The 20,493-nt window shown below is 30.2% G+C and overlaps 4 protein-coding genes across 12 annotated transcripts in view; 2 read left to right on the top strand and 2 right to left on the bottom strand.

Moving 5' to 3' along the window:
- Positions 1 to 3,912: 3,912 nt before the first annotated feature.
- LOC118448393 (inhibitor of growth protein 1) lies at positions 3,913 to 7,452 on the top strand. Its single transcript, XM_035881596.2, has 3 exons — positions 3,913 to 4,932; positions 5,212 to 5,415; positions 5,552 to 7,452. Exons 1-3 carry the CDS (start codon positions 4,797 to 4,799, stop codon positions 6,127 to 6,129), a joined length of 918 nt encoding a protein of 305 aa, XP_035737489.1. The 5' UTR covers positions 3,913 to 4,796; the 3' UTR covers positions 6,130 to 7,452.
- Positions 7,453 to 7,544: 92 nt separating this feature from the next.
- Positions 7,545 to 12,578, bottom strand: Ubc6 (ubiquitin conjugating enzyme 6). 3 transcript variants are annotated; one of them, XM_085657013.1, is made up of 6 exons: positions 11,432 to 11,642; positions 11,011 to 11,037; positions 10,805 to 10,885; positions 10,394 to 10,598; positions 8,469 to 8,630; positions 7,545 to 7,886 (listed from the first exon to the last, which is right to left on the bottom strand). In XM_085657013.1, exons 1-5 carry the CDS (start codon positions 11,482 to 11,484, stop codon positions 8,475 to 8,477), a joined length of 522 nt encoding a protein of 173 aa, XP_085513139.1. In that variant the 5' UTR covers positions 11,485 to 11,642; the 3' UTR covers positions 7,545 to 7,886; positions 8,469 to 8,474. The 3 variants fall into 3 exon arrangements, with proteins under 3 accessions (XP_085513139.1, XP_035737490.1, XP_035737491.1); XM_035881597.2 differs by lacking the exons at positions 11,011 to 11,037; positions 11,432 to 11,642 and adding an exon at positions 11,814 to 12,578 and having other exon boundaries at positions 7,722 to 7,886; XM_035881598.2 differs by lacking the exons at positions 7,545 to 7,886; positions 8,469 to 8,630; positions 11,011 to 11,037; positions 11,432 to 11,642 and adding exons at positions 8,856 to 9,532; positions 11,814 to 12,576.
- A 591-nt stretch (positions 12,579 to 13,169) lies between these two features.
- LOC118448418 (DNA repair protein Ku70) lies at positions 13,170 to 16,059 on the bottom strand. 2 transcript variants are annotated; one of them, XM_035881643.2, is made up of 8 exons: positions 15,530 to 16,059; positions 15,229 to 15,397; positions 14,686 to 15,124; positions 14,504 to 14,606; positions 14,182 to 14,410; positions 13,941 to 14,102; positions 13,636 to 13,866; positions 13,170 to 13,557 (listed from the first exon to the last, which is right to left on the bottom strand). In XM_035881643.2, exons 1-8 carry the CDS (start codon positions 15,731 to 15,733, stop codon positions 13,430 to 13,432), a joined length of 1,665 nt encoding a protein of 554 aa, XP_035737536.2. In that variant the 5' UTR covers positions 15,734 to 16,059; the 3' UTR covers positions 13,170 to 13,429. The 2 variants fall into 2 exon arrangements, with proteins under 2 accessions (XP_035737536.2, XP_035737537.2); XM_035881644.2 differs by having other exon boundaries at positions 15,229 to 15,445; positions 15,530 to 15,657.
- Positions 16,060 to 20,434: 4,375 nt separating this feature from the next.
- LOC118448377 (uncharacterized) overlaps positions 20,435 to 20,493 on the top strand; it is a 21,756-nt gene continuing 21,697 nt past the window's right edge. For all 6 annotated transcript variants that reach the window (XM_085657222.1, XM_085657223.1, XM_035881557.2 and 3 more), the window contains exon 1: positions 20,435 to 20,493. This exon is cut by the window's right edge. The gene's annotated coding sequence lies outside the window, so the exon portion shown is untranslated.

Genomic DNA, 20,493 nt, shown 5'->3' with positions numbered 1-20,493 from the left:
ATTTTTTTTTTTTTCTTTTTCTTTTTGTCCAAAGTACGAGAACGTTCAAAGAGGACGTACACCAAGTCGTACTTTTTCGGTTTTAAATAAATAAATAATGCTAACCCCCGAAAAGTGTCATCGAACTCGAACACGATATTTTTTTTCGTTCATCCCTTTTAACGATTCTGTTAACTATTACGTGATTTTTCCTTTTCGTTTCTTTTGTTTTTTTTTTTTCTTTTTCTTTTCTTTTTTTTTTCTCAATAAAACAAAGTCCCTCTCAACGAAGTATCCTTTCAGGGAAAACATGAATAATAAGAAGAAAAACAAGTCGACAATTAATCCCGAATGATCCTTTTTGTGACATTCGTTAATAAAACAATACCAAGTTCTCATATAGGAATAGAATATAAACTTGATTAGTAATGTCGCTTGGAAAATGTGAAAATAGTAGCGATAGAAATAAAAACGGAACACTGAAGGATATTGCGAAACAAATTTTTCACGGAAGTCAACGACTCGCCATTGTTGCAAGAATCGCCGCCATATCGGGGAAATAAATTTCGTCCGTTATTGTAGAAAACATAAACGAACGATATTATCGTTGTCGGGTACACATACGCACATACACACACACACACACGCACACACGCGCGTAAACGTATATACGTACAACGAATGCATGTGTTTCTCGCAAGATTTACTCCTACAACAAACGTTTACAGAAAGATCAACTTTTGTCAACGACGACTTCCTCGAGCGCAAATGCTGCCTTGCAGAACGGATAGAAGACACCAAAAGAAACCTATTCGTTGCTTCTTTTTCAGTCAGAGTTTATTCAAAAGGGAGAACTATGTTCCTATCGTAGCGATTACCCTTATACCTTTTCGTAAACGCAGCCAGTGTTCCGTATTACAGTGTGTGTAATACACGCAGCTGCATTTGCAAGAGAAGGGAAGAAGAATTTCCCTTTCTCCCTCCCTCTCTCTCTCTCTCTCTCTCTCTCTCTCTCTCTTTCTGTACGATGAGAAACAGAGAGATAAAGACAGAGAGCACAGCTATAGGTACAATGACTCTGCTTCCCCTTGTTTAAACAGGCCCCGCAATGAGGGAAATCCTACTCGACTCGGCTCGACGAACGGGAATATATCCGAGATTTTCGGCTGGCGCACGTGCGCCTAAGGGACAGAAATTACTGCTATTTTTTTGCCACGTCGTACGTTTCCTGTAAAACCCTTCCGTTCGTTCTCTCGATTGCCAGTGGCACTCTACAAGAGTATCACAAGATGGCGACGAGAATAAATTCCCTCTCTCTCTCTCTCTCTCGCTCTCTCTCTATTTCTCTTTTAGTTCTTTTTTCTTCTTTTACAACAGCAATGCACTTTCTGATGATATCTTGATCTGATGATTCCTCTAATAATCCGGTTGATACTATCATGCTTAAGAGTAGCATGATTAATGCTTACGTAAGTACATACGCGATAAACGTAAGCTATACGTATTAGATATTCAGGTTGCACCCTTCGTCGTAAGGGGGAGAAGCCTTTTTAGTTCTATTTTCCTTTTCTACGCTCATCCCCCTCCCCCTACGTTCTAAAAGTTGAGGGTCACGCTTTCGAAATCACAAATGAGAAATAAGTTTCTGCGGGTATGTACACGAACTTGTTGCTAATCTAAGCTAAACTTTGACGTTTAAGTACCTTTCGGATATTTTATGGAGTTGAACAAGTTTGTTTTTTTTTCTTTATCATAACGAAAAATTGTAAAAAGTAAGTAATAAATTTACGGTGTTACGTACTAAAGAAAAAAATCAAATACTATAACGATCATGAAGTTTGAAAGATGGATCCATTACGAATAGACGATGACGGTAGATACTAATGTAAATACTTGTACGCATTACTATAAATCTTGATCGATTTTATTCTAGCATTGTCGAAAAGTCACAAAAGCGACGTAACTTTTAAATCATAATTATTTGAAAAACTATAATAATTCATTGAAAATCGACTTTTATACACGTCCCCAAGGGCTTTTTTTTCTCCCATTCTCATTTTTCTTCCTTCTTCTTTCTCTTTTCTGTCCGACAGATTATTCATTGCGACGAAGAAATGAAAAGACTATGCGTGAAGAGTTACGTACGACGTTGCACTGTATACTTGAGAGTCAAGGACGAATAATAAGAAGAATAGCTGAAGGTGCCTCTTATCTTGGAAGAAGATTGTGGGAAAAATGCACCTCGAACGAACGTTTTCGAAAGATGACAAGCAATGCACGACGATATTTGAATTCTTCCTATCGACGATTGCCTTACTTCAAGCAGATTTATGTTTGAGAAGTATGATGCATCACTGACGAGGAATGATGGATGGATGGCTTTGCCTCTTTAACGCCCTCGTAATATAATAAAATCCAAAAAAATAGGGATCACTCGTTAAATTTATTTAACGAATAATATACCATATATTCTATTTCACGATTGATTTCGATCTCTATCAATGCTTTTGACAATAATTCTTAAAAAAAAAAAAAAAAAAAAAAGAAATTATATCGCGAAGATATTTTCTTTTTTGTTTTCTTCTTTTATTCCCGAAATTTTGCGATCCATCGTTGAAGTAAAAAATATCGCAAGAAAATATTTAAATGTAATATATGTACATAATTTATCCATATACATATAAATGTAGTACATATTCAAAAGTTTTGATTCATACTTCAGCGGATTCCCGTGAAACAATTTCTTAACTTGCCCATTTTATTTTTATTTTATTATCAGTTTGATTAAATGATAAAAGAATTAATCGTATTAAATTATTTAGGAACAATTTCATCGTGTTTAAATTTATTAAAGGTTAACTAGATTGTTTTGTATAATAAATAAATTTCAAAACCATGTAGCGTTGTAAGTTGACCGAGGTGGTTATTGGTTCCTATTAAAAAGTTATGTGTTCTATGGAATCTCTTCAATACGCTTCTAAAATATAGGTCAAAAACAATTCTGGAACACCCTGTATATAACATTTGAGAATTTTTTTATATACATGAACATATATGCATATGTACATATATAATATGTAATAGTTCCTTATAATTATTTTATAAAACTATGTGACTAACTTTTTATTGAAAAGAAAACGTGCCTCTAATGATGGCTCGTATTTCTTCTCTAAAGATGGCGCTGAACGTTGCAAGCTCGTTACTCCGTCGGTAACACGAATGAACGTACTAAAGTTTCAATCAATAAAGATGCTAAATTATAAACATATTTTAATATTATCAACAACTTGTTATCCTGAAATAAATAAAAATATTTAATAATTTAATGATCCAATCTTTTGTGCAATCAATTATTTTCCAATTATATTATTACCGACACTTCCATAAGTATCGTATGTACGTAGTTCATTTTCCAATCGTTGAGGAACTGATGTCGTTACGTTACACATAATACGATGCAGGCTCTCTCTATTTCCTTCTCTCTCTTTTTGTTCCTAAAAATAGTTCTTTTTGAAAATTCTCCAAAGATATAGTATAAGAAAAAAAAGTAAGATTCAATTTTCTAATGTTTTATTTTCATTAACACAATTTATATTTCGTTTGAAAATAAAATACGTTTGACTTACGTAACCTGTGTTATTCAAAATCCAACCAATCGAAAGATATGTATGAAAATAAATGCTCTTCTATTGGTCGATCTTAGAAACGAATATGGACGTTTCATATCCTGAAAAAAAAAAAAAATTAGTCCGTAAAGCAAAGCGATATATATTTACTAACGCACATTACACAATAAGAACGTTTTATTTTTAGTTCAATGTATTGAAAATTCATCGAAATCAATTTTCCAATTATCAGTGAGAGATCGATATGACGTTATTTAATTTTAATCGAATTCGAACGATCGATTCTATTCGATTATAATCGACTTATTTCATTGGCCGTGAACAAGTGCGACTTGTAGTTCTGTTTCCGAAATAAACGCGCGTTATGATACTTGCAGAAGCCATCGGAATGCAGATTACGAATTTCCATCGTGTGTATTATGCTCATTGTAGACTGTTTTTCTCTGTAGTGGTATATCTCGTTCGGCAATGAAAACAAAAGAAGCAAATGGCATCGACATGATTGATAGTGAAAAAGTGATATTCGAGGATGTTTCTTTTATGTTCCGTCATGTGAACGGTTTATGGACGTAGGTGGTATACATTGGCATAAAAAAAGGAAGAAGAAGAAGAAGAAGAAAAAAAAAAAAAGAAAAGAAAAAAGAAAAAAAGAAAAAAAAAAATAGAATAAAATAGAAAGAGAGAAGAACCGGTGTGACGACTTTCGGATCGTCTGTTTTTGTGGTAATAAAAAGGAAAAGAAAAGAGAAGAGAAGAAAGAAAGAAAGGAAAAGGTAGACAGAGAGAGAGAGAGAGAGAGAGAGAGAGAGAGAGAGGGAAAGAGAGAGAAAGAGTGGGAGTGAGAGAGAGAGAGAGAGAGAGAGAGAGAGAGAGAAACGGTCATAAAAAAAAAGAAAAGAATTGGTTACGATTGTATATGCGGCGCACGCGTACATAACATATACACATACGTGATTTTCCGTAAATTAGCCGCATATATGACTATATGTTACAAACGATACACCGTAGAAACGATATGTGAGAAAAAATTTAAGAGACTTTTACATCAAGCGATCTTATAATAATCATCGTTCGTCGATTGGTGCTGTTTACGTATATAAAGTTTTCTTGTTTTAACGAGATACGAAAGACCGGGGGGAAAAAAAAAGAAAAGAAAAAAAGAAATAAATAAAAAAGAAAAGAAAAGAAAAAATGTTAAATCAAGCGGTCGTCGAGGCTCTATATTCAGCTACATACATTGAAAATTATTTGGACTGTGTCGAAAATCTTCCTAATGATTTGCAAAGACACGTTTCACGTCTTCGCGAATTGGATGCCACTTGTCAAAGTAAGTTTAATTAACGTTATTATTTCAAATTCGTCGATCCTAAAGACATATAAAAATCTTTTGGGTTTTCTTTTTTTTCTTTCTTCCTCCTAAGAAAAAGATTTTACTTATACGTAAGAGGAAACAAAAGAATATATATTTATATTTGTACCATTTGTACCTCATTTATATCTCATAGAGGAATAATTATTAATGAAAGAAATATAATATTCTATTTATTTATTTATTTTTTTTTTTTTTTCTTTTCTTTTCTTCTTATTTATTTTTACTCAAAATTAGCGTACTTGCGAGAGGTAGACCAACACCAGGAAGCACTGAGGAATGATATTGATCTATCCGTAAGAAGAAGAGCACTTTTGAGAGTACAACAGGCACTTATTGCCGCTCAAGAAATTGGAGATGAAAAATTACAAATAGTACAGCAGGTTCAAGATTTGATAGAGAATAAATCTAGACAACTTGACGTAGATTATCATAATCTAGGTATGCAATATGATATGATTATATGCATGTTGTTATCTTCTTTCTTTTTGTAAGAGCTTACCTAAATGTATTAACCAAAAGAGAATATTTGTTCGACGATATTCTTTAATGAATAATAATATTATGTACATTTTAGATTTTGGTAAAGAACAAGAGAATTGTGAATCCAATCGTGAATCAAATTCAAATATTAATTCCAATTCATCTACGAATGCTAATAATGCCGAACGTTTGCCAAAACGTGCTAGAAGAACGAGAACAGAGACTTTGGTTGAATCGGGACATGCTATGGATATGATTGTAGTATCTGAAACAAGATCAAATTCATTAACTAATTCAAGTAATGGTAATCAAAAGAAGACTACTACTGCGAATACTGGTAAAAAGAAGAAAAGAAAGTCTAGACAAGGTAATCAACATAATCAACATAGGGAAGATACTCCACCACCATTGGAAGATGATCTTGCGATAGATCCAGATGAGCCAACATATTGCCTATGCGATCAAATTTCATACGGAGAAATGATACTTTGTGATAATGATTTATGTCCAATAGAGTGGTTCCATTTTTCTTGTGTGTCATTAAGTACTAAACCAAAAGGGAAATGGTTTTGCCCAAAGTGTCGTGGAGATCGTCCAAACGTTATGAAACCAAAAGCACAATTTTTGAAAGAACTTGAAAGGTACAATAAAGAGAAAGAAGAAAAGTCGTAGCAGACAAAGTATGGTTGAAAATTTTTTAAGATTTCAAAGCATTCGATGTAAAACAATATTATATGTAATTAGAATTTCACTTCGATCTATGAATTGTATTCATCAAAGTTTAAATATTCTAGGATCTAATTAAATCAAGTGAATTGTATTAAATTATGACACTGATAATGAAAATGATTATTGTATATAATAATTACTTTATAGTTTGACTAAACCAGTGATATTGGGTTACATCCAAAGATTAAAGCCGACTAAACACAGAGTCTCGTATAAAAGAAAGAAAAAAGAAAAAGAGAAAAAAAAATTAGTACATAGAAAATATTCATAATATAACTCTATACATTATTTGCATAAATAGTATTAATTACTTAATTATAATTATTCTTAAAAGCTTAAAATGGACGAAATGTGAAAACTTCTTAGATGTATAGTTACTCAATAGGAAATCTTTAGATACAGAGGATATACATATGATATATGAAAAATCGTTTAAGCAAATTATCTCCATATTAGCGAAATAATAAATGTATAAAAATTGCAACTTATAATTTTAATAACTTTTGTGACATGGAAGGGATGTTCTCAATAGTTTTCTCCTAAAATTGTAATATAATTTAGAGTATTTTGTTATTTTAAACTTCTTATGTATCTTAATATTTATCGAAAATACGTTATTTTTCTTCTTGTATATTAATAAATAAAAATTAATTATAATGTTATGTAAAACAAAACGTAAATGAAATGAGCAGGAGTAATTTATATGTTCATTGAATTATTTCTTAATCGATTAATACAAAATTTTACATAAATCTTATATTAGAAATATAAGATTAAATATAATTAACATAATATATTTCAGAATTTATTGAAGAAAACAAGGTTATATTATATAAAAGTTGATTACATATTGTTAAATTGCATATGATAAATTATAGAAAGTGAGTCTCTTATGGTTCTATCACAAATTTATATTATTCATTTATAATTTTATTAAGATGGGATTCAATTATTTGCAACAGCAAAATAAAACAAAAGACAAATGTATATAAAATCAAAACTAAATGTGTGAAGATTTGTTTTCTTTTCTTTTTTTTCTTTTCATTTTTTTTTTTTTTTTTTCAATGACTTCAAGCATTAACATTTTTGTAATATTTTTTAAACAAAACTCCATTTTAAATATAAATTCAAATTTATATACTTTAAAACAATAACTCATAAAATTAAAATTGAACTGAAATATCATTGTGCTTGAAGTCCTTGAAATAAAAAAAAAGGAAAAAAAAGGAAAAAAAAGTAAAAAAAAAAATAAAATAAAAAAAAAAATAAAGTACAATGCATAAAGTAAATTGACACTTAACAAATTTCAACTTCTAAGTATCTTATCGAAGACAAAACAGGAATAGGTAATATACGTACAAATGCCCTTGGTCTATAATATAATAAATTTCACATATATCAAGTTATGTATTCCATTTTCTATGAAACAAATTATTATAAGTGTAGAGAAATTCATTTTACATTTTCAATATAATTCTTATTAATGCATCATCATTGTGATATTACAAAAAAGAGTATTTGTACATATGTTTTTTTTTTTTTTTTTTTTTTTTCTTTTTTAATTGTTTTGTTATTCATGTTAAAGCACCTAAAATGTATTTATTATGAGCAAAAACCATACACATATTGTATTTATACTTATAAGTATAGATCACATAAGTTTCTCAGTGCGATTCCCATGTCATTCCAGGACTCTAAATCTGAAATAAATTCAATATTTTATGGAAATTAATAATCTAACGTCTTGGAAAAACTTTGCGAAATTATTTTTAAAAAAGTATTTATAAAAAAAAAAAAAATCTCGAGAATTAATATATTATCAATAATCGCATCATGATCGAATTCGTGATTTATATTATAATCGTCTTTTCTAATACGAATTAAAAGTACAAAAAAAAATGATTGATCGTCGAAATTTACCAAACGCTTTACCTTCTTATCTATTTCATTATACACCGCAATTGATTTCTTCTTTGAATTTTTTTGATAGTATGTATTTAATATATATATATATATATATATATATATATATATATATATATATATATATATATATATATTAAATACGAATATTTTATATATGTGTGTACGTGTATGTATGTATATGAATATACATATATATAAATATATATATATATATATATTTCTAATATTACTAATAAATTGTAGTGTGATTTCAAAGTTGTCTCGATAAACCTATGGAGAATTCTCGAGTAAAAATTATTATGATAACAAGTCAATTAATAATAAGTATAATATAAAGAGATAGATGAGAGGCATACTTAATGTCAGCGAGGATCCTCCGTATGACTTTCTTGAAAGTTTAACCAAGACTGTTCAACAACTGTGGCTACTCTCTTTTCATATTCTCGTTTGTTCTCTTGGTACAATTGTGCTGCTAGAGAATTTGCCGGTGAATTTGGATTTGGTTCGTCCAATAATGACTGAAACAAATAAATTAAAAATTTTAAATCCCTTTTAATGTGCAAGCGTTACAAATTAAAACAATATAAAAACACAACTGTACAAATACATACTATTAAAATTATTTACATTATGGGAAATTAAAGCTTCAAGTTTCAAGCTGAAATTAAAAGAACAGGACAAACACAAAAAAAAAAAAAAAAAGAAAAAAAAACAAAAGGTTGCAAAAAAGTTGTAAGACTATAAAAGTGAAATTATGCATTTATTAGTAAAGTGTGTATGTGTGTGTATGTGTGGGCGCGTTCGCGCTTGTGTGTACGATTGCGTGCGCTCGCGCATATATATATATGTATACATACATGTATACATATATATATATATATATTTATATAACATGTATAAGTGAATTTAGGTATTGTACGAAGTACTAAAATCTAATTTAAAAAATAAAACTATAAGTCTGCGCTTTTCAAAGGTATTAATTTTTTGCACAGAAACAAAAAGTCGGATATATCATATATATATATATATATCTTATCATCTAATATTATTAATTTTTCATGTTATTTATCAGATATCGAAATAAATAAATTACACAATTTTATAATAATTTATTATTCAACATTGTAAAAATTCGGTCTAATGTTGCACATTTGTGGTAATTCAATAGAGCTTTTGGAAGAAACATGCTAAGGTTCAGCGCAAGCTCCTTGGTAAGGCTGCACATTCTCCTCCATATCTAATCGCCTGTAGATGGTTGGATAATGCTGCGACAGCATCATGAAAACGTCTGTGATTAATCCACAAAACTCTGCTCCACACAAGCCTTCACTCGTTTCTCGTACTCGCGTCGATTCTCTTTGTACAGTTGTGCTGCCATTGAGTTGGCAGGTGAATTCGGGTTCGGGTCACTTAACAGCGACTGCAACCACATAAGTCGTATTCGTTACAGGAAAATTCAAACGTTTCTTTTAAAATGCATGGCTTATAAATTTTATCTAAATGACAAAATTGTTAATATAGCTTGGCATTGGTGAAAGACAATTTGTTTGCGAAGAATGGAAAACCTTATGCATAGTGTAAGAAATTACTAAATTTTTAGTGCACGTCATTCGCTTTATCGAATGATCTAGGACTTTGTTGAATTGCAACCGCTGTTAAGAGAGAAAAATGAACAATTCGCCATTTTAAGAAATAATTATTCTATGAGAAAAACAATAGTTGGATTCATATGTATAATTTTTAAATCAAAACATGGATAAGATTTATGAAAAATATTTGAGAATGAAAAAAGGACAATAAATTATTTTTTATTTTACATTATATTAATCCAAGGATATAATTAATCTAATAATTTTATATATAAATATTACAAAGAGTACCCTTATTAAACTTTTCTATCTCAAATATTTAAAGAAATTAAATGTGACACAAAAAAAAAATAAGGGGAGCTATAATATAGACCAATCCATCATTTAATATAAGATCTACACTTGCGTTTATATATATATATATATATGTATTATATAAACCAACCTCGTGAATTATGTGGGTACTCTTGTGTGAATATCGCTATATAATCTTTGTACATATAAACACATTATTGTCATGCAGATGCATTCAGTTTTGTTAACAATTAAATAAATTAAATTCTGTTATATAATAATTTATAATGCAAATCAAACTACGTACTAACGCGAAGAAGCGTTACATCACTACATAAATTTGAAAATTATTAAGAAAATAATATTTAAATGATACCTGTCAATAAATTTTCATTTACCTGTATAGATGTTAAGATGGCAGAAACATCATATGTAGGACTCCAACGATTTTGTAGAATATCAAGGCAAATACCCCCATCTGCGTATACATTAGGGTGAAACATCTTACTGACAAATCTTACTGTAGGGGGCTTATTTGGATATTCTTCCGTGAACTCTATTGTGAGTTTAAATGTACCATCCTCAAATGGAGTGTCATGTGGTCTAAAACAAATAAAAAAAGAGAAAAAAAAATTGCAATACCGAATGTTAAATAGTTATATTAAAATTAAACGAAACTTAGAGAGTATATATTTAGAGGTTAAGAGATCAAAGAACAAAAAAATTTTTTCTTTATAATACTTTTTAACGAAGATAATATAAATTAATAATTACACGTTATAGATACAAATAAAATTCAGATTACTTACCCAAATATAACAGCATTCCATATCATAATATTATTGTCTGTAGGTGCACCAGATACTCCAGTAGGTGGATCTTCTTGTAATCTGTTTAAATGTAATATATATATATATATATATATATCTATTATTTATATAATTTAGTTAAACTTTTATCTTATATATTTAAATATGTTCTATTGTATTCTAATATTCATTGCTGGAATAATTACTCTTTAGAATATAATGCCAGTTCCATGCTAGATCAATAAAATCAATAAACATAGTTTTAACAAACTTATATAATAACAAATATTCATGTATATTACAAAATGATAATTAAAAAAAAAAAAAAAAAAAAAAAAAAAACCACATTAGATATATCGATGAAAAATTGTGCCAAAGTTTAAATATGCTGCTTCAAAGGCCTTTCATACTATTTATAGCCGTTAGAAATGTGCGTTTAAAAATATTCTACAAGTTTACTTATTAAATATCCTAATACGTTCAAATGTAATAAAAGATCCTTATATATATATATATATATATTACGTTTCAATCAGAGTAGATGAAACATAAACGAAAGAAACAATCCTTTTAAAATAATATAAAAAGATGAAAACTTTTAAAGGGAGAATACATTTGAAAAAGTACCAAAGGAGAAAGTTTATAAGAACATCAATGGATAAACAAACAGGCTTATTCATAAAAGTTTTCCTTGGCAAAAGAAGAAGAACATTTACAAGGTGCACTTCACAAGCACAAGTTCCTAATAATAACTTCGTCTTCACAATGACGTTCGTACACGTTGCGTATACTCGGGATAACTCGAATTCATTCTCTCCCGCGAGAACGATACGTAGAGATATTTATACAGGTTATTCCATTAGAAAATTTTTATATTACTTTTTTAATAATATTGATAGAATCTATAGACATTTGAACGATAAAATGACAAAGTTAGTTTTAATATTAAATATAAATGATGATGATGATGATGATGATGATGATGATGATGATGATGAAAAAATCGTACCTCTTAAAATCTCTCATTAGCCTTCTTCTTGCAGGGGTAGACATCCCTTACGAACGGTTTGGTCGCTCCCAAATCGTCGAAACGAAATAATATTCTTGACCGTTCCGAATAGTTCCTTGGCACCTTTCGTTAATGCGTTTATCGTGGAACAGAAAGGAGATTAAAAAAAAAGAAAGAGATTGTGAGAGAAGAAAGTTTAACGCGCCGCCCGTCGACTCTACAATTTCTTCTTCTTCTTCGTCGTCCTCTTCTTCTTCTTCTTCTTCTTCTTCTTCTTTCTTTTTACGATCTCGTCGCTCGCAACAAAATCGACTGTTGTTCCTTTACTGCGTACGCGTCTCTGTCTCTCTCTTGCACTTCGAGCCTTTTGTCACACCGAAGGCCACCCTCCTTCGGTATAATACCGTTATAGGTTGTTCAAAATTAGTTCTGTTTTAAGACTTTGGAATTAACACTTGATTCGGCCTATCGATATATTATGTGTACATAGGCGAAGCGTTAATTTTTCATCGTTCCCGAGCGAGGAATGAAGCCGCGCCAGCGCTAATACCCCCTCTGCTACGACGAGAACTGCGACTGTCCCGATGAATTCATTCGTCAGACTATCAAAAACGACGAACAGCTGTACTATACCGAAACCGAACTAAGCAGAATAAGAAATGAGTAAGAATCGCAACTCTCTTTCACTCTACCATCACCGATAAGTAACTTGCTTCCTCGCTTTGTGTGTTACAACTCGTCTCTGTTGTGTGTGCCTGTGTGTGTGTGTGTGTGTATATATGTGTTTTCAGAAGGGACCTTCGAATTGAGATTTTCCCTTAGCCAATCACGTTCTTAGTTTATCTCTTACGTTTCTATCACGAGGTTATCGTTGATTGGCTTATTTCGAACGAACATTGTGAACAAAGCATAAATCGAATTGTCCAATATAATATAAATGTCCAAAAATAATATAAATATTTTATAATTATCATATTATTACGATTCATTTTCATATTATATTAAATTGTAAATTTAAATTATTTTATTATATCGTGTTAAAATCAAACAACAATAATTTACGACATATTTTATTTCAATGGAATTTTTTTTTTCTTTTTATTAATTTTCATTTATTTTATTTATTATTTCTCTTTAGTTTATATATATATATATTATTAATAAATCAATGTAAAATATTATTTCATTAACGAAAATATTTTATTGTAACTTAAGAAAATTATTAAAATATAATTATTCTATCATTGTTTATCTTTTATGGATAAATTTTATTGACAATAACGTTTATTTTCAAATACATATAAAATCTTAGATATAAAATATAGACTTTTAAAATCTTAGATGTAATATCAAAAGGATTCTTTTAGATTTCTAGTTTTTATCAAAATCTATTCCATAATGCTACTATGTACGTTTTATTTTTTTCTTTTTTTGTTCAGATGTGGTTAAACCAGCATCGTACAAAAATAATTTTAGATACAATACTAGAACGTCGATCCAATTAAAAAGAGTAAATTTAGTACGTTCTTTTCTTTTTTTTTTCATTATATAAATTATAATTTATAATAACTTATTTTGTTCCATAAGCTTAAAAAAACATCTTTATCTCATCAGAACTAATTCTTATTAGATTTCTTAGATTTTTTGGGGCGCGATGGACCAAAATCTTCTTCCAGCGTAAATAAGTCATTAACTTGTTCTGTTAAATAACCTATTTTTTCTCGGAGCAAATCTTCATTGGGAACTGAAAATTATTCTTTAAATATTAAAATTATTCTTTACCCTTTGATCTATATTGAACTACTATTGTTATAATGCTCACGTGTTTCATCCTTTGGAGGATCTTGTACATCAAGATCCAAAGCTAATGTCTCCACACTTTGCAATTTATATGATAATTTAGGATTTGGAAAATTTTCTGGTTCATAAATTTTACTAGATTTTTCAATAATTTGTTCAAACAATTCAACACCTTCATAATTAATTGGAACTGTTTTATCTTGATCATTATACGTATACTGATACATTTCTTCAGTAAAATTATTTACATTTTCTAAAAAAAAAAAAAAAAATGATACAAACAATTACTAGTAATTCTTATAAATAAAATTTGAATTTTGAACGAACCATTATATGGTATTTTGTATAAATAAAATCCTCCTTTATCAGATATTGGCATCATGTTGTATAAATATGATCCAAAATATTTTCTCAAAGTTACTCTACATATTATTATAAGATTCCTTGCTTTACATTTATGTAATAAAGCGGCAAATAATAATTGTTCACCTAAGAAATAAGATTAACAATATTATTATTATTATTATTACTTTTTTTTTTCTTTAAATAAAATATTCAAAGATATTACCTTCACTGCAATTTTTATTACAAGAAACAAAATAAGGTGCATGGAGGTGATACATTGGATCACAATAAAAAGGTTTAAAGCCGATCATATCTATTCCCACTTCAAAAATATTATTAAAAGTCTTAATTTCGTCCACCGTAAAATAGATTTTTTCTCCACCAAATTCTTTCATTTTTCTCAAATCTGTAGATAGTAAAATTTCTTTATCTGCTTCTTCATCATCTTCTTCCTAGACATATAAGTAATACAATTAATAAAATATTTTTTATCTATTATAACAACAACAACAACAAAATATATATATATATACATGAATACAAACATTTTCTGTATTGTCAGAATACATTTTTTGATGATATGTATATGCAATCAGAGGAGCATTATTTTCTGAATTCATTGTCATTTTTTTCACATCTTGATGCTTACTACGACACATATTATAAAAAGTATAAGTATATTATAAGAAGTATATTATAAATAAATAATAAAAATAGTCAAACGTACACACAAACATTACATATATCTACATTTATTATTACATGATTGCCAATTCTCCAAGGTAATTTTGCTATACGTTTAGATGGCCGTTTTACTTGTTGCAATAAATCTCTGTAAGAAGTTCTTTGATAATCCTCTTCGTTAATATTCTTGGAAAGCATTTCAATGTCTTTGAAAAAATGTTCAACGTTCCACGTTTCACCCAAACCAACTACATAAAGTGATATACCCAAATAATTGTAAGAGGCTGCTTTATCTCTGATACGACTTTTTTCCTTTTCATCAGTCAATGGTGGAACATCGTGACAGGTATATAATATAACTCTACGTGTAGACATTGTTACATTACGAAAACTAATAAAACTTTGACTTGCATGCCATAATGCATCATGAAGAGGATAATTTACAGAAGAGCTCATATTTTTATAATCCTTCCAATTATCTCCTATTAAAATAAAATTAATTAGAATACAAATAAATACAATCTAATATAGTTAATATAAAATGTTAATGAGTAAGAACATATTAAAATTTTTTTCTAGAACTCACGTATTTTTTCAGCTTCTTTTAATTTTTTTATATTAATAAGAGAAAATTTCTTTAACGCAATGTTTTCTATTTTTGTTTTTATATCGCACGTTTCCGTACCCATAAATATTAAACCCATCCAATCTTGTCTGTTCCAAACTAATTTTTGTTTCAGTATATGAATATATTTCTAAATAATGGATGAAGATGGTATTAAATGTAAATTCATATTGAGAGACTGCAAATAAGTTTTTAATAGCAAAAATCATATATCTCAAAAAAAAAAAAAAGAAAAAAGAAAAGAAAAAAAAACAAATGATACCTCTATACACTCTACAAAAAATGGTTTTCCTTCCTTATTATTGTTAAACATTTCAGGAGAAGTATCAATCAAAAAGATTATACCATCTCGGACACCATACAATTCCTCTGGATCTGCTAGTTTATCAGCACCGTCTTCTTTCTCAAGATCATCTTGTTTCTCAGAATCATCTTGAGTATCATATTTTTCTCCAATTGTCGACATGTTTTTATTCAAACTGAATAATCTTACAAAATGGTTCTGTTATCGTATATTAACGTTATTATCAAAGATAATAAATATCTTACAGATCACATAAAATCCATTGACTGTTTGAATTTAGGCCGCAGAATATGAAGCAGATAATAATAATAATAATGTGTCATTGATCAAACGAACTTATCCCTATGTTCCGCAAAGAAACCGCTACCGTCGCTCGCGTACATGTCGCTGATTGGCTCATTATTTTGCTAAATGTTGTCATAGATGGCACGTGGTCAACATTAAGGTTACATAGACAGACCATTGCAATTTAACGGCGGTAAACTACCGTCATTATCCTTTCAAATTGTATACGAATGATTATATTTTAACCAACATTCAATAATTGATTTTTACAATTTTATTATATTTCGTTTTTAATGTTTTTTAAAATACTCTAATATATATATGTATATGTATATATATATATATATATATATATATATATATATAATAGCATTATAAGCATTAATAATCAAAACATTATAAGATTACAAATCAAGTTAAATGATACTATAATGATTTAGAGACATTTAAGAAAATACTAGTATCACACAGCCACCTAGAAGGGAGGGCGCTGAAAGCGGTGCGACAAGAGTGCCCTCTAGGCGGAAATTCTAAAATATAATGATCACGTGTTATTCTTCTTTCTTTATTTTGATTTATTATTCAGCGCGCACATTTGATTTCTAAAGAGAGTATAATAAAATTCATTGTTATTGTTACTCTCAGTGGTAATTCATCGATACGTTACGTTACAATATCTAAATTATACCTTAAAAGATAAGAAATAATTTTCCATTTAATTTCTCGTTTATATAATATTTCTTTTTTACTGTCGATATGAAAGAGTTGTTACGTGACCGACAGAACAATGACAGTAAGATGGCGTTACCATTCGCACAAATATCTTCAAACGTTCAATTAATATTATTTAAATTATAATCAAGATAATATGAATTATTTAAAGGAAAAGAAAAAAAAAAAAAAGAAAGAAAGAAAATTATATTACATATTTCAAATAAGAATTACTATTTTTATGATCCCAATGAATGAACAAATAAACATAATTAAATGGATCGACAATGTCTTTGTATTAATCTTTCCCTTTATAGACTCCATTTAAGGTACTTCGTATTTCCAATAAATCGACGCTTCGAGATCGATATGGTTCATATGAAAGGTAATATTGTTCGACAGTCGATCACTTTAACCTAAACATTTATTTCTCAGGGGCAACGAAGCATAAAGCTATCGGGGTTTGAGACGAGAGCTTGAACGCTGGCGTGCGCCTTAATTTACGACTCCCTTCTCAAGCCACGGCTGTTATAATGTTCTCCTCTTTCCTTCGACTCCGCATTATACTTCACATATTAGCGTACACTAACGTAGAGCGTGCTTTATCGAAACTTCGCTTCTTACTCTGCCAAGGTTCGCATTTTTTTACTTATCATATTTAGCTTCGATCGTGATCAGAATTGATATAGAGTAAAATAGCGTGAGAGAGCGAGAGCGAGAGAGCGAGAGCGAGAGCGAGAGCGAGAGAGCGAGAGCGAGAGAGCGAGAGAGAGAGAGAGAGAGAAAACATTGTTTTTTTTTGTTTGTTTTTTTAATCTTTACATACGTATATGCATATATCATGTATAAGTTCACGAATATATAGGAAAAAGAAAAAGAAACCCTTCATGAAACGTGACCGCGTGGTAATCGCTTCTGTCTCGCCTCACTGCAGAGAAGGCAACGACTATAAAACGGCAGTAAAAACTAAAAGGGAGAGCGACTACGAGGGAAAGTAGAAGTAGTAGAAGAAGAAGAAGAAGAAGAAGAAGAAAAAGGAGAATTCCTGCGTCTTAGGACTTGGTTTGCTTTGACACTGACTAATCAAAACAGTGTTTCTTTCTTTTTTTTCTTTTTTTCTTTTTTCCTCATTCCCTGTCGACTGACCCTCCTTTTTATTTTTTTTCTTTTCTTTCTTTTTCTTTCATTCTCTCTCTTTTTCTCTCTCACTCTATCTTTGTCTCTCTTTTTGGTTAGAAACCCTTGCGGAAACAAAAGAGTCAACGCTAGTACAGGTCGAAAGCACGTGTTCTCTTCTTATCACTTGGTCGTAATTTTACAAGAAAAACAATCGTAGGATCGGCTGAACGTATCGTTAAACACGGTCATTGTGCTTGTTTCAACAATACGCCGCCATGTTGGCAACACCGACGTCCGTTAAAGACCACACTTTCGATCAACAACTCGACTCGCTTAGTCGACACTAATGTTGAATAATATTCCTTCAAGATATCGCTACAATCGTTAGTCAATTATATACTTTCTATATTGATATCTTTCTTCTGATTTATTCATTTATATTTCTTATCAATCGTTAACTCGATTAATAATCACAATTTCCGCCATTTCCGCCATTTTGATTTCTTTTCCCTTTTTTTTTTTCCCCATGCAATCGAATCAAATTGCGTTTGAGCCTTCTCGAAACTTTATTGTTCTTATGTATACGTAATCCGAACGATGGAATATAATTTAGGAAAAATAAGTTATCCTTGATCATTAACTTATTAGAATATTAAATGAATGATCATTAATTTCGACGTTAGATAAAATAAATTAAGTAATTAAGTAACTAATGATCTTTTTATTTCAATCTGATCGTTTTTCTTCGAAACCGGAAGGGTCAAGCTTGTTGCATCGATTCTTTCACCCTTCCCCACCCTTATTCCACCCCACCAACGTTTTATTCGCGATACGATCTTCGACGAGTGCACTTTCGAGCGAGGATGCGCGAGAAATGTTCGAGCGAGTACGCGTCGAGTCGATGCCTCAAAACGAAACTTCCCAGCCAATGAGAAGGTTCGAGTGGTTGATCGACTACGCCCAAACATGGCGACCACTTTTCTCTCCCACCGAAATGGTTTCGCGAACAAGAACCTTCTCTCTCTCTCTCTCTCTCTCTCTCTCTCTCTCTCTCTCTCTCTTTTTCTTTCTCTCTCTCTCTCTCTCTTTCTCGATATTTTCTACTGACTTTCATCGAATTTTTCTTTATCGTTTCTTTTTCACCTGCAGTGACCTGTTATCTTTCTTTCTTTCTTTTCTTTTTTTTTCTTCTTCTTCTTCTTCTTCTTCTTCTTCTTCTTCTTCTTCTTCTTCTTCATTAATCGTTGACTTCAGTTTGGGTGCCTCGTTTGTTCCTTCGGAAAAACAAAAAGAAATTATGAAAAAAGAAAAATGACAGAAAGATTTTACATGCGATTTAATAAATAAAAATTTATATTACGACATTATGAAATTATTAATAGTGAAAAGATTTATTAAAGATTTCATCGTATATATTTTTAACGCGTAATACAATAGCAAAACAATTTACAATTTATTACCTTAACGAATTTATTTAATGTTTTGAATTAAAATTGAGACTCGAACAGGTTCGAAGATCGATCGAACGCATTCGCTTTTTATAATCTTAAAATGAAAAATGTGATTTCCTAATCTTGTCCACTTCAATTTTTCTTTCTTCTTTTCTTCTTCGATTTATAAACTTCGTCGATGTAATATATATTATTCTTTTTCTTTTTTTTTTTTTTTTTTCTTTTTTTTTGCATCATTCGCGAATTTCAACGAACGTAACACTTTGCTCTTTGACCTTATTTCAAACTGTTTAAATTACCAATCGCGTAACAAAACATGCATTGCACAAGACAACTTTCTCAGAATCCATTGCGGAATGCATTTTGGTTACGTCGAATTCATAACGCCTGGGTTTCTTCTTCTTCTTTCTTTTTTTCTTTTTTTTTTTTTTTTTTTTTTTAATCACGAAGCCCATTCTTATTACCTACCAGAGTTGTGTTCTCACGTCAGACTGATAAAATTTTATAAAATAAAAATAAAAAAGAGGGGAGAAAAAGAAAGAAAGAAAAAGAAAAAAGAAATAGGAAACGAAAAGAGAAAGATTTCTCGGATTCATTTCGTTCCATCATTCGTCTACCAATTTTATCGTTGCAAAGTATTCAATTAAACTTCCTTGAAGATGAGGCAATAAAAAAAATTCAAAGACATTTTTTCAACCCACTTAATTTTTTTCTTTTATCTTTCATACATTGTATGGCCTTTAATTTAACGATCTTAAATGAAACTATTGACACTTAATCGTTCTCTCTCTCTCTCAAATATTATTAATTTTTCGATAGAAATAAACAAAGAAAAACAATGAAATAAAACAAAAAGAAATATGAAATTGATCTAAGATAAGTCATGGTGAATCCTATTTTTTCATTGATTCTATGCCACGGATAAAATCGAGAAAGGGGCGTGTAGCCGGAGGATAGAGAATCAGAAAGAGAGAGAGAAAGAGAGAGAGAGAATGTATGTATGTGTAAATATGTGTGTGTGCGCGCGTATGAAAGAGAGAGAGAGAGAGAGAGAGAGAGAGAGAGAGAGGGAGAGAGAGAAAGAGAGAGAAGAAAAGAGAAAATAGGAGGAGGGATCGAGATGTCCTCTCAACGAGAGAAGCACAGAAACTCCGCCTACACGTTTCTCCACCACGTAACCAAAGAGAACAAGAGAGAGAGAGAGAGAGAGAGAGAGAGAGAGAGAGAGAGAAAGAGGGAGAGAGTGAGAGAGTAAAAGGCAAAACTGCTCTCTCGATCTCAGTTTCCCATCTCTCTCTCGACGCGAAAGCTCCTTTTGCTGCCGGCGCTTTTGACATAGTGTAGGTGTACGTATGT

Source organism: Vespa mandarinia, chromosome 5 (assembly GCF_050613455.1).
Source record: "Vespa mandarinia isolate Hongniang chromosome 5, ASM5061345v1, whole genome shotgun sequence".
NCBI lineage: Eukaryota > Metazoa > Arthropoda > Insecta > Hymenoptera > Vespidae > Vespa > Vespa mandarinia.
This window is presented reverse-complemented; position numbering and strand designations above follow the sequence as displayed.